Source organism: Heloderma suspectum, chromosome 5, assembly GCF_057233095.1.
Source record: "Heloderma suspectum isolate Gila_16-S chromosome 5, 16-S_ref, whole genome shotgun sequence".
Lineage (NCBI taxonomy): Eukaryota > Metazoa > Chordata > Lepidosauria > Squamata > Helodermatidae > Heloderma > Heloderma suspectum.
The window spans coordinates 230,905,452-230,918,539 of record NC_139462.1 but is presented as its reverse complement, the minus strand read 5'-3'; the positions used below and the strand labels follow the sequence as shown (position 1 = coordinate 230,918,539).

Genomic DNA, 13,088 nt, shown 5'->3' with positions numbered 1-13,088 from the left:
TCACGCAGCCTGCCCCGGAGCCCTGCAGCGGAGCGCCGGAAGAGCCAACTGCCAGTCCAGCTGGCTTTTGTACCTGGAATGGAGACGGGCGGAACGCTGCCTTGTTCTTCATCTCAGGCAGCAAAATTATTTATTTATTCAATGCATAACCCACCTATATACAAATACTCTAGGCGGCATACAAGGTTACAAACAATTTAACAAAAAATCCAACAATAAAAACAACATAGCATAAAAAGAGCATGCAAGAGGCAACAAAGAGGAGCGAGAGTCCTCCAAAGGGAAGGCCGGCCGGAAGAATGGCGTCTTTCATTCCCTCCAAAGAGGTGAGCGGGCGCATTTTAGCTGGCAGGTCATTCCACAACTGAGGGGTGGCAGCCGGGATCTCCCGGCCAAAAGCGGACTGTGTAGAGTCAAGCAAGATTTGGGCGGCTTGTTGGAAACTGTGGGGCCCTGCTGCCATTGCACCCGAGGATGAGCTGGAGCTCCCTAGAAAACGCACGCCCAACGCAGCCAGGCAGCAGAAAGGGCGCCCTGCGAAAGCGGCTGCTTGCCCTCCAGCGGGCACCCTTCAAGAGGGAGGAAACGCCTGGGCCCTTTTTCTGGTTGAGGCCTAGAGCAGCCTTTCCCAACCTGGTGCCTTCCAGATGTGTTGGACTACCACTCCCAGCATCTCCAGCCAGCTTGCTGGGGATGCATGGAGTGGTAGTCAAGAGGGCACCAGGTTGGGGACGACTGGCCCTAGGACTCAGTGCTCCAGAACCAGCAACTCAAGGATGCACCCATCCTTAGCCAGATCCCTGGTGCGTGGCCCATTCAGAGAATCCCGTATGACCTCCCTCAGCCAGGCAGAGCTGTAGCTCAGTGGTGGAGCACCTGCTCTGGGCGCAGAATGCCCCCAGTTTCCTTTTATGTTCCTTTTATTATTTGCTCCATTTATTTTAACCCAGATGCTCTCGCTGGGGCTACCAAGCTCATTCCTGTACTTCTGTGCAGAGATATGTATTTTTAATATATAGTGCAACCCCACCTCCCTTTCTGTTCCTCCTGTTCTTTGTGAACAAGTTATATCCTTCAATTGCTGTATTCCAGTCATGAGAGCCATCCCACCAAGTCTCAGTTACACCTATCAAGTCATAATTTGCCTCCTGTATTAAGAGTTCAAGTTCGTTCTGTTTGTTTCCCTTACTCTGGGCATTAGCATATAGACATCGAAGACCATGTGCTTCACAGTCTGGCTTTCTTCCTACATGTGTCTGGAGACTATTATTGGGCGCTATTAGAGCTGTTCTCTCCATTGCAGTGCATGAGCCTTTGTCCATTGTTACCCCAAAATTTACGTCTCCCTGCCCCGTAGGATTCAGTTTGAAGCCCTCCTGATGAAGTTCTTCATGCTGTGGCCAAACACATTCTTCCCAGCCTTTGTGAGGTGTAACCTGTCCCTTGCCAACAGTCCATCTTCCAGAAAGTATAGCTCATGGTCCCAGAATCCAAATCTCTCACACCAGCACCACCTTCGTAGCCATTCACCAGGAGTATTTTTCTTTCCCTTTCTATCCCTCCTCTGACTACTGGAAGGATGGATGAGAAAACTATCTGGGCCCCAAAGTTGTTGAGTTTCCTTCCCAAAGCTTCAAAGTCTGACGTGATTTCTTCGTAGCTCCGCTTGGCGGTACCATTTGTTCCCACATGGATGAGAAGAAAGGGATACCTGTCAGTGGGCTTTATGAGCGCAGGCAACCCTTCAGTCACGTCTCTAATCCATCCTCCTGGGAGACAGCATACCTGGCGAGTTTTAAACAACTCTCTTATGAATCTATTTCATACACTCTCATATTCTGATAAATGCTTTGATCAGGGTGTTTAACAAAATGTGTGGATCCCTCATCGTATGCTCTGGTGATGTTAACCCAACAACATCTGGAATCGCCAGAGGAACTTTGTAATTTTGATCTGCTTTTATCAAACAAGCCACTGCCTCATGTGTTGAACCCGGCAGAAACTTTGACTCCCTGAGAATTTTATCTTTGATATTTTAAAAAACTGCTTTTAGCTTATAGCACAACAGAAGTTTAAAAGGAAATGCATCTGCCATCGTTCTGCTAGACAATCCCCAAAGTGACTCTCAAAAAATTAAAAACACATTAGAACAATCCAACAACTTATGCAAATTACCATAACTGAAACAGAGCATTAGAAAAAAGAAGATTCCTAAAATATAACCAGGCTGTAGATACACTGTGCAAAGACTACAACGTACAAAAACAACACCAGGAAATGCTTGTGCCTGTGGGTGCGCCATGTGACGTTTTCATATTTACACCTGCTTGCGGTAATGACGATGAAAGACAAAGAGCAGGTCCTGAACTGCAACTTCCAACTCTGCTACCCAGCATTGCCTGCAAAGGACGCTCAGCAGGCCCGCAGAAGAGAGGCTGCAGCTGCATCCCTTTTCTATGCATATCATACAGCGAGCATTTCATAACTGGATAGCAGGGCTGAGGCAGCCTGTGCCTCGTGTCTTCAAGGTGCTGCAGGCATGGCTGTTTATGTATTTCCCATTTCTCATGGACAGCACCTTATTGCTGAAAAGCCATCAAGGCGGTGCACAGCGATCTAAAACAACAAACCTTAAAACAATACTAACAACATTCAAACCAGTAAAATGCCAGGACATTAATTTCAGTGGCTAAATGAAAAAGATGTGTCTCCACACTCCTTCTAAAAGCCAAGCGAGGGGCTTCGTAGTTCTGGAGGGAGCGCCCTCCACAGTTTGGGGGCAAGACAGGAAGACGCCCTCTCATGTGTCCCTGCAACTGGGCCTCTGGCGGCCTCGAAAGAGCCCCTCCTGCAGATCTTAATAACCAGGCAGGTTCATAAGGAGGCAGCGGTTCCCTTGGAATGCTATCACCAAAGCGGTTTTGGGCTTTAAAGGTTCAAACACACCTTGAATTGAGCCTTAGCAACCCATGTAGGTCTTTAAGGACAGATGTAATATGGCCTTGGCACCATGCACCAGTTAGCAGCCTAGCTGCTGCGTTCTGCACCAATTATAGCTTCCAGACACTTTTCAAGGGTAGCCCTGCATAGAGTGCACTGCGGTACGCTAAACATGATGTGACCAAGACATGGATAACTGTTGCCAGCGTATTTCTCCCCTCCTCTAAACACCTTCAGCCCATAACTGTTTCTTGCCCCTTTCCTACCTAAGGCTTTCCCCTTACAATGACTCAGCCAAAACATCTAAAGACTACAAAATTTCAAGTACCGTGTTAAAAAATGAACACATTTATGCAAAAGCAAGAAATCTATATGCTTTTAACTGATCTGAGGGATATGCAGCACAAGCCTGACTACTCAGAAACACATCAAGAGCATCTGGGTTAAAATACATGGAGCAAAGAATAGAAGGAACCTGGTGGTCGGAGTGTACTACCGGCCACCCAATCAAGGAGATGAGGATGAAACTTTTGAAAAGCAAATAGCCAATGTTTCAAGGATGCATGATGTAGTAGTAATGGGGGACTTCAATTTCCCCGATATTTGTTGGGAGACAAATTCTGCAAAACATGGCCCCTCCAGGAAATTCCTGACTTGTATGGCGGATAACTTCCCCCGACAGAAAGTAGTGGAAGGAACTAGAGGATCGGCTATCCTTGACTTGATCCTAAATGACAGAGATGACTTAGTGGATAAAGTAGCAGTTACGGGAACTCTGAGGGAAAGCGACCATGTTAGACTTGAGTTCTTGGTTCTAAAGGAAGCAAAAGCCGAGTGTAGCCAAACATGTTCCCTGGATTTTAGGAAAGCCAATTTTAATAAACTCAGAACAATGATAAGTAAGGTCCCATGGCAAGCGACTCTAACGAGAAAAGGAGTCCAAGATGGGTGGGAGTTTTTAAAAAAGGAAATTCTCAAGGCACAATTACAAACAATTCCAACAAGAAGAAAAGTTGGAAGACAACAGAAGAAGACAATGTGGCTTCACAAAAAACTTAGAGACGACCTGAAAACAAAAAAGCACACGTATCGGAAGTGGAAGGAAGGCCAAGCTACAATGGAAGAGTACAGGCAGAGGAAAGAAATGGTGGTGCAACTATTAAATAAGGATGGCAAAATGATAACAGATGACACAGAAAAGGCAGAAGTAATCAATTCCAACTTTGGCTCAGTCTTCTCCCGAAAGAGGGTCTATGACCCCCCTGGCAAAGGCGAAGTACAGGCTGAAGGGGCAGGATTGCAGCTTGAGATCGACAGGCATATGGTCAAGGAACACCTAATTACTTTGAATGAGTTCAAATCTCCAGGGCCAGAAGAACTGCATCCTAGAGTAATAGAGGAACTGGCAGAAGAACTCTCAGAACTGCTGTCTATTCTCTTTGAGAACTCATGGAGGATGGGGGAAGTGCCAGATGACTGGAGCAAGGCTAACGTTGTCTCTATCTTCAAAAAAGGGTAAAAAGGAGGAACCTGGGAACTACAGACCAGCAGTCTGACATCAATCCCTGGAAAAATTCTGGAGCAGATGATAAAGCGATCCATCTGTAAGCACCTTGAAAACAATGCAGTGAGTACTCGAAGCCAACATGGATTTGTCAAGAACAAATTCTGCCAGATGACTCTGATCTCATTTTTTGATCCCTTGCGGACTGTGGGAATGCTGTGGACATAATATACCTCATCTTCAGCAAAGCTTTCGACAAAGTGCCCCATGATATCCTGATGAGCAAACTAACTCAAAGTGGGCTAGATGAAACAACCATCAGGGGGAGCCACAGAATCGGACTATAGAATCGGACTCCAAGAGTGCTTATCGATGGGACCTTCTCAAACTGGGGAGAGGTAACAAGCGGGGTACCGCAGGGCTCAGTCCTGGGCCCAGTGCTCTTCAACATTTTTATTAATGACTTGGAGGAGGAGGTGCAGGGAATGCTGATCAGATCTGCAGATGACACAAAATTGGGCGGGATAGCTAAAACCCTGGAAGACAGAAACAAAATTCAAGGTGACCTTGACAGACTGGAGTGCTGAGCAGAAAACAACATTTTTCAACATATAAATGACATTTCATAGGGAGAAATGCCAAGTTCTGCACCTAGGAAAAAGAAACCAAACGCACAGTTACAAGATAGGGGATACATGGCTCAACAACACCAGAAGCAAGAAGGATCTTGGAACTGTTGTCGATCACATGCTGAATATGAGCCAACAATGTGATGTGGCTGCAAAAAAGGCAATGCTATTTTGGGCTGCATTAATAGAAGCATCGCTTCCAAATCCCGGGAAGTACTTGTTCCCCTCTACTCAGCACTGGTTAGGCCTCATCTGGAGTACTGTGCCCAGTTCTGGGCACCGCACTTTAAGAAGGATGCAGACAATCTGGTTCAGGGGAGGGCAATGAAGATGATCAGGGGACAGGAAAAAAGCCCTATGAAGAGAGACTGAAAGAACTGGGCATGTTTAGCCTTGAGAAGAGAAGACTGAGGGGATATAGGATAGCGTTCTTCAAGGACTTGAAAGGTTGTCCCAGAGAGGAAGGCCAGGATCTCTTCTCGATCATCCCAGAGTGCAGGACACGGAATAATGGGCTGAAGTTACAGGAAGCCAGATTCCGGCTGAACATCAGGAAAAACTTCCTGACTGTTAGAGCAATACAACAATGGAGCCCATTACCTGGGGAGGTGGTGGGCTCTCCCACACTGGAGGCACTCAAGATGAGGCTGGACAGCCATCTGTCGGGGATGCTCTGACTTGGATTCCTGCATTGAGCAGGGGTTTGGACTCGATGGTCTTATAGGCCCCTTCCAACCCTACTATTCTATGATTCTAAGTCCTGGTGAATTCAGTGGGACGTATGCCAAGGTAAGGGCATCTAGAATTGCAGCCTTAATCAACTGCAGGGAGATGTGGCAAAGGGTTCCACTCCATGTTCCTGCCTCCCCAGGACCTATGGCAAATCCCACAAAGCCTCCAAAATGGCCATGCAGCTCTGGGGATACCTAGCATTTATTATTTTATTACTTGGAATAGGCATATTGAGGGACATTTGTGTGATCGCTTCTAGTCAGCTAGGCAGGGACACACTTGTAAATTCAAAGACAGTTGGTTCACTCTCTTTTCTAGGCTGTAGCGGCTAGAGTATCCTTCGTGCCCCTCCCACTGGAGCAAGCCCCTGTTCCAGAGGGCTCCACTTGCCTTTGAACCTTCTCCGGTCGTGCCCGCGGGAACCCTCAGGACCCAGAAGTTCCAGTTCTTCAGCAGGCTCTCCAAGTTCTCCAGCTTCCGCTGCAGCTGCCCATATTCCTGAAGGACGGTTCCCAGTGCTGACCACCAGCTGTCCAGCCGACTTCCCAGCTCAGCTGCTGCCTTCTCGCAGTCAGCAAACCTCTTCTCGGCTGTCCCGATCTCTGCTCCAGGCTCAACAGCCGCAGGACCTGCTCTTCCACTGTCCTCTTGGACGGCCCCTACCACTGTCCACAGAGAAATGGCGGCTGTCTCTTTGGGGAAGCTGACCTCGGCCAACGGAGGGTCCTGTGCCTCCGAACGCCATCTTGAGGACTGTTCCCAAAAGATGAATGGGAAAAGAAGAGGAGAATCTTGTTCTCTAACACGGCAAAATAATGGTACACATCTGAAAGGGTCCCTCCTCACTCGATATCCACCTCCCCTCCAGAGGCACTCAGAGACGGGCATCAGCAGAAGCTCTTGAAGTGCGGACAGACTCGTCACTCCTCAGACTGCACGGCTTTCTGATTCCCAAGTTTTTAAGAACAGCAATAACAGTAGCATTAAAAACATGAGCCTGCTAGAATCCCTGAACTGCAGTAACTCAGAGGTGATGTGTACTTTTACACGTGATTATCCCCATGCGTGGCTCATGGGGCGTAGAAGGCAATTGACGCCACCCTCTGACCCGGCACTTTGTGCCTGGCTCTGCCTCCCAGCAGCTCCTGTGCCCCTGTTTTGCACCAGGTGCCAGTCAGGGGGCCTGGGGTTCTAGAGCAAAACCCCAAGACTATTCCACAAGCCTGATATTATAGAACATTCCCCTTGGGCCCCAGTTTCATGGCCAGGCCTGAACATACACGCAACCCAAATTGTGCACCACTAAAAGCCGAGTGGTAATCTGTGCAAATTACATCAGTGCAGAACATCTGTACCAGTGTCCGTCTTTTGCATAAATTGTCCTGCTGCTGTTAGGTGTGGGAAGGGAGGTGTCCTTGATGCAGAAGTGTCTCCTGCATATTTCGTGGTGTTACCCAGAACAAACACAACAAGTGTGAATGACAGACACATGTCTTTCAAGGGTCATCTATGTGAGCCTGGGAAACAACAGTGCCGCCGTCCCGGAATGCACAGACAGGCCTGTTTTAACAATGCGAGTTTACACTGTAGGTTACCCATGTTTTTGTCATCAATAACCTTCCCCAACCCAGGGCCCTCCAGATGTGTTGGACTACAGTCCCAATCATCTGCAACCATCACCTGGCTGCAGACAATGGGCCTTGTAGTCTAACACATCTGGAGGCTGTTTTATATGTCTGCTGGGCAAAATGACGGTCTCACACTGAAGTATCCCACCCAAGCATATTTTCTGCGTGTGTAGCATAGCTATGCTCCAAAGCCCTCTGCCTATAGCTACCCTTGTCAGATACGTTACTGGAAGCTCATTGATGCAGAGAGCTGTTTTAATGTTTCACTGTGTAAAGTACCCTGCACACTGATGGGGCAAGGTCGACATCACTTTCCCTGGTTCAGTTTTGGGTTCTGTGTTTTCCCCCAGCAACAACCACCCCGCCCCCTGCTACCTTCTGCCTCACGCAAGCCAGTCCTCACCTGGACCATTTAGCCATGGTGCTGAGCCTTTGCTTGGTGTTGGGTTGTGTAGGAGGGACGGGGGGCAGGGTCCCACTCTGTAGGGAAACACAAATGCAAAGAAAGGATCAGTGGATGGAAAGCGGGAAGCACCAAGCGGTCTCTGGGAGCCGGGAAAAGGGCTGGTCCAGGGAACGGCAAAAACAGAGCAAGAGATTGAGAGAGGGAGCCAACAATGTGATATGGCTGCAAAAAAGGCAAATGCTCTTTTGGGCTGCATTAATAGAAGCATACCTTCCAAATCCCGGGAAGTACTAGTTCCCCTCTACTCAGCACTGGTTAGGCCTCATCTGGACTACTGTGTCCAGTTCTGGGCGCCACACTTTAAGAAGGATGCAGACAAACTGGAGAGGGTTCAGAGGAGGGCAACAAAGATGATCAGGGGACTGGAAACAAAGCCCTATGAAGAGAGACTGAAAGAACTGGGCATGTTTAGCCTTGAGAAGAGAAGACTGAGGGGAGATACGATAGCACTCTTCAAGTACTTGAAAGGTTGTCACAGAGAAGAAGGCCAGGATCTCTTCTTGATCATCCCAGAGTGCAGGACACGGAATAATGGGCTCAAGTGACAGGAAGCCAGATTCCGGCTGAACATCAGGAAAAACTTCCTGACTGTAAGAACAATACGACAATGGAACCAATTACCTGGGGAGGTGGTGGGCTCTCCCACACTGGAGGCCTTCAAGACGAGGCTGGACAGCCATTTGTCAGGGATGCTCTGACTTGGATTCCTGCATTGAGCAGGGGGTTGGACTCGATGGCCTTGTAGGCCCCTTCCAACCCTACTATTCCATGATTCTATGAAGGCGGAGGCTGCAGCCAAGGAGAGGAAAGATGCAACAGCACCATCTGTAGAGCCGCAGCTAGGCAGGGAAGGGAGGGGAAAACTCAAGCAGCACAGCTATCCAAGTATTGATCAGGGGCAAACAGAGAAAGGCGCTGGTTTGACCTTCAGCCTTCCCCAACCTGGTGCCCTCCAGATGGGCTGGACTGCAACTCCCATCACATGGGGGTGATGGGAGTTGTTGTCCAATAGATCTGGAGGGCACCAGGTTGGGGAAGGCTGCATGGTGTGGCATATTGCAAGATGTTGTTCAGTTGTGTCCGACTCTTCGTGACCCCATGGACCATAGCACGCCAGGCCTTCCTGTCCTGCGCTCTCTCCCAGAGCGTGCTCAAGTTCATATTCATTGCATCGGTGATGCTATCTAGCCATCTCATCCTCTGCCGTCCCCTTCTCCTTTTGCCTTCAGTCTTTCCCAGCATCAGGGTCTTTTCCAGAGAGTTTTCTCTTCGCATTAGGTGGCCAAAATATTTGAGCTTCAGCTTCAGTATCTGTCCTTCCAATGAGCACTCAGGGCTGATTTCCTTTAGGATGGACTTATTTGACCTTCTTGCAGTCCGGGGGACTCGTAAGAGTCTTCTCCAGCACCACAGTTCGAAAGCATCAATTCTTCGGCACTCAGCCTTCCTTATAGTCCAGCTCTCACAGCCATACGTTCCTGCTGGGAAAACCATAGCTTTGATTATGCGGACCTTTGTCGGCAAGGTGATGTCTCTGCTTCTTACTATGCTGTCTAGGTTTGCCATAGCTTTCCTCCCAAGGAGCAAGCGTCTTTTAATTTCATGGCTACAGTCACCGTCTGCGGTGATCTTGGAGCCCAAGAAAGTAAAATCTGTCACTGCTTCCATTTCTTCCCCTTCTATATGCCAGGAAGTGATGGGGCCAGATGCCATGATCTTAGTTTTTTTAATGTTGAGTTTCAAACCAGCTTTTGCACTCTCCGCTTTCACCCTCAACAAGAGGCTCTTTAGAACCTCTTCACTTTCTGCCATTCGGGTGGTATCATCTGCGTATCTGAGGTTGTTGATAATTCTCCCAGCAATCTTAATTCCGACCTCTGATTCATCCAACCCGGCATTTCTCATGATGCATATAAATTAAATAAGCAGGGTGACAATATACAGCCTTGTCGTACTCCTTTCCCAATTTTAAACCAATCGGTTGTTCCTTGTCTGGTTCTTACTGTTGCTTCTTGACCCTCGTACAGGTTTCTCAGGAGACAGGTAAGGTGGTCTGGTCCTCCCATCTCTTTAAGAATTTGCCACGGTTTGTTGTGATCCACACAATCAAAGGCTTTAGCGTAGTCAATGAAGCAGAAATAGACGTTTTTCTGGAATTCTCTTGCTTTCTCCATGATCCAGCAGATGTTGGCGATTTGATCTCTAGTTCCTCTGCCTCTTCGAAACCCAGCTTGTACTTCCGGTAGTTCTCGGTTCGCATACTGCTGAAGCCTAGCTTGTAGGATTTTGAGCATCACCTTGCTGGCATGTGAAATGAGCGCAATTGTGCGGTAGTTTGAACACTCTTTGGCGTTGCCCTTCTTTGGAATTGGAATGTAAACTGACCTTTTCCAGTCTTGTGGCCACTGTTGAGTGTTCCAGATTTGTTGGCATATTGAGTGCAGCACTTTAACAGCATCATCTTTTAGGATCTTAAACAGCTCAGCTGGAATACTGTCATCTCCGCTAGCCTTGTTGTTACTAATGCTTCCTAAGGCCCACTTGACTTCACTCTCGAGGATGTCCGGCTCAAGTTCAGTGACCGCACTATCATGGCTATCAGGGACATTCAGATCTTTCCTGTATAGTTCTTCTGTGTATTCGTTCCACCTCTTCTTAATCTCATCTGCTTCTGTTAGGTCCCTGCCTTCTTTGTCCTTTATCATGCCCATCTTTGCACAAAACGTTCCCTTGAGATCTCCGATTTTCTTGAAAAGATCTCTAGTCTTTCCCATTCTGTTGTTTTCCTCGATTTCTTTGCATTGTTCCTTTAAGAAGGCCTTCTTGTCTCTCCTTGCTATTCTCTGGAACTCTGCATTCAATTGGATATATCTTCCCCTTTCTCCCTTGCTTTTCGCTTCCCTTCTTTCCTCAGCTACTTGTAAAGCCTCATCACACAGCCACTTTGCTTTCTTGCATTTCTTTTTCTTTGGGATGGATTTCGTTGCTGCCTCCTGAACAGTGTTACGGACCTCCTTCTATAGTTCCTCAGGTCTATCAGGTCTAATCCCTTAAATCTGTTCCTCACCTCCACTGTATATTCATAAAGGATATGATTTAGGTCATACCTGAATGGTTTAGTGGTTTTCCCTACGTTCTTCAAATTCAGCCGAAATTTTGCAAGAAGCAGCTCATGATCTGAGCCACAGTCAGCTCCAGGTCTTGTTCTTACTGACTGTATAGAGCTTCTCCATCTTTGGCTGCAAAGGACATAATCAATCTGATTTCGATATCGACCATCTGGTGACGTCCATGTGTAGAGTCGCCTCTTGTGCTGTTGGAAAAGAGTGTTTGCTATTGTCAGCGTGTTCTCTTGGCAAAATTCTATTAGCCTTTGTCCTGCTTTATTTTGTACACCAAGGCCATGCCTGCCTGTTATCCCGGTGATTTCTTGACTTCCTACTTTAGCATTCCTATCCCCTATGATGAAGAAGACATCTTTTTTTGGTGCTTCACTCTTTCTGGCGCTACTTGGAAATACCCTCTGCTCTTCCCCAGTAGTATATTGGACACCTTCCGACCTGAGGGGCTCATCTTCCGGCGTCGTATCTTTTAGCCTTGTGATACGTTCCATGGGGTTTTCTTGGCAAGAATACTGGAGTGGGTTGCCATTTCCTTCTCCAGTGGACCACATTTTGTCAGAACTCTCTGCCATGACCTGTCCGTCTTGGGTGGCCCTGCAGGGCATAGGTTATGGCTTCACTGAGTTACGCATGCCCCCTCGCCACAACAAGGCAGTGATCCATGAAGGGGATATTGCAAGATACTGACCCCTAATGCCCAATTGCAAAACCCACCCCACAAATTACGCACCCCTCCCCCACCTCCATAAAGTATTAACCGGCCTGCATTTTAAGTATGCTAGGTTGGATCCAGACTGAGTCATACTTGAGTCGGCCAACTGAAATAAAGAACTAACCTAAGTTTTACGTAGGGGCATGTAAATGATAAATAATGTAAATGATAAATAATGATAAATAATAGCCCAGCTGAAGTAATGGACTATAGTACATGAAAGCTAATGCTGCAATAAAGGTGCAACCCTATGCACGTTTCAATAGAAAAAAGTCCTACAACTCCCACCCTGCCCCAGCCTGCGGGGAGTTCTAGGACTTTCTTCTGTCTAAACATGCATAGGGTTGTGCCCTAAATGTGTTAAGTCTTTAAGGTGCCAGAAGACTCTTTGATGGTTTAAGTCTCATTGATTTCAATGGATTAGTGGATGATATGAGGAGGGCTCTGGATAGGAGCGAATGCTCCTTCCTTGTTCTCCTCGACCTCTCAGCGGCTTTTGATACTGTTGACCACGGTATCCTCCTGGACCGCCTGGAGGGGTTGGGCATTGGAGACACCGTATTGTGGTGGTTGCAGTCCTTCCTCTCCGGCAGGTACCAGGGGTAGTACTGGTAGAGGAGGTTTTGGACCCGTGGCCACTCACTTGTGGGGTGCCACAGGGTACCATCCTCTCCCCGATGCCATTTAATATCTATGTGAAGCCGCTGGGGGCTATCATCAGGAGGTCTGGGGTGCGGTGTCATCAATATGTGGATGACACGCAGCTCTGCCTCTCGTTCAAATCTTCACCAATGTTGGCTGTAGAATCCCTGTCCAAATGTCTGGAAACGGTGAGTGGCTGAATGGGGAGGAATAAGCTGAAGTTGAACCCTGACAAGACCGAGGTACTTTTGGTGGGAGACAAGAGGAGGCTGGGGGATGTTGACCTGGTGTTGAATGGGGTACGGCTACCCTTGAAAGACCAGGTCCGCAGCCTGGGGGTCATTTTGGACTCCCAGCTGTCCATGGAGGCTCAGGTGTCAGCTGTGAGCCGGACAGCGCTGTATCAACTCCATCTGATACAGCGGCTGCGCCTCTGCCTTCCCAACCATCTGCTCCCATCGGTAGTACATGCCCTGGTCTCCTCTCGTTTAGACTACTGTAATGTGCTCTACGTGGGGTTACCCTTGAAGATGGTTCGGAAACTGCAGCTGGTGTAGGACGCGGCAGCTCGCCTGATTAAAGGCAGCCACCGGCAAGATCACATCACTCCAGTGCTGAAAGAGTTGCACTGGTCACCAGTTGTTTTCCGGGCCAAATTCAAGGTGTTGGTTTTCACCTTCAAAACCCTATATGGTTCCGGCCCAGCCTATCTT

The 13,088-nt window shown here is 48.0% G+C and overlaps 1 protein-coding gene across 1 annotated transcript; it reads right to left on the bottom strand.

The window, feature by feature from the left end:
• LOC146345280 (protein ZNF767-like) lies at positions 1–7,845 on the bottom strand. Its single transcript, XM_084859838.1, has 4 exons — positions 7,837–7,845; positions 6,196–6,558; positions 469–569; positions 1–73 (listed from the first exon to the last, which is right to left on the bottom strand). Exons 1-4 carry the CDS (start codon positions 7,843–7,845, stop codon positions 1–3), a joined length of 546 nt encoding a protein of 181 aa, XP_084715964.1.
• Between the last annotated feature and the right edge of the window lie 5,243 nt (positions 7,846–13,088).

Excerpts from the sequence above, each read along its gene's own strand:
- LOC146345280 (XM_084859838.1), bottom strand. Across the intron at positions 570-6,195 it reads CGACCGGAGAAGGTTCAAAG|GGTGCCCGCTGGAGGGCAAG; the intron begins GCAAGTGGAGCC and ends TCCCTCTTGAAG. Across the intron at positions 74-468 it reads GAGCTCCAGCTCATCCTCGG|GTACAAAAGCCAGCTGGACT; the intron begins GTGCAATGGCAG and ends TCTCCATTCCAG.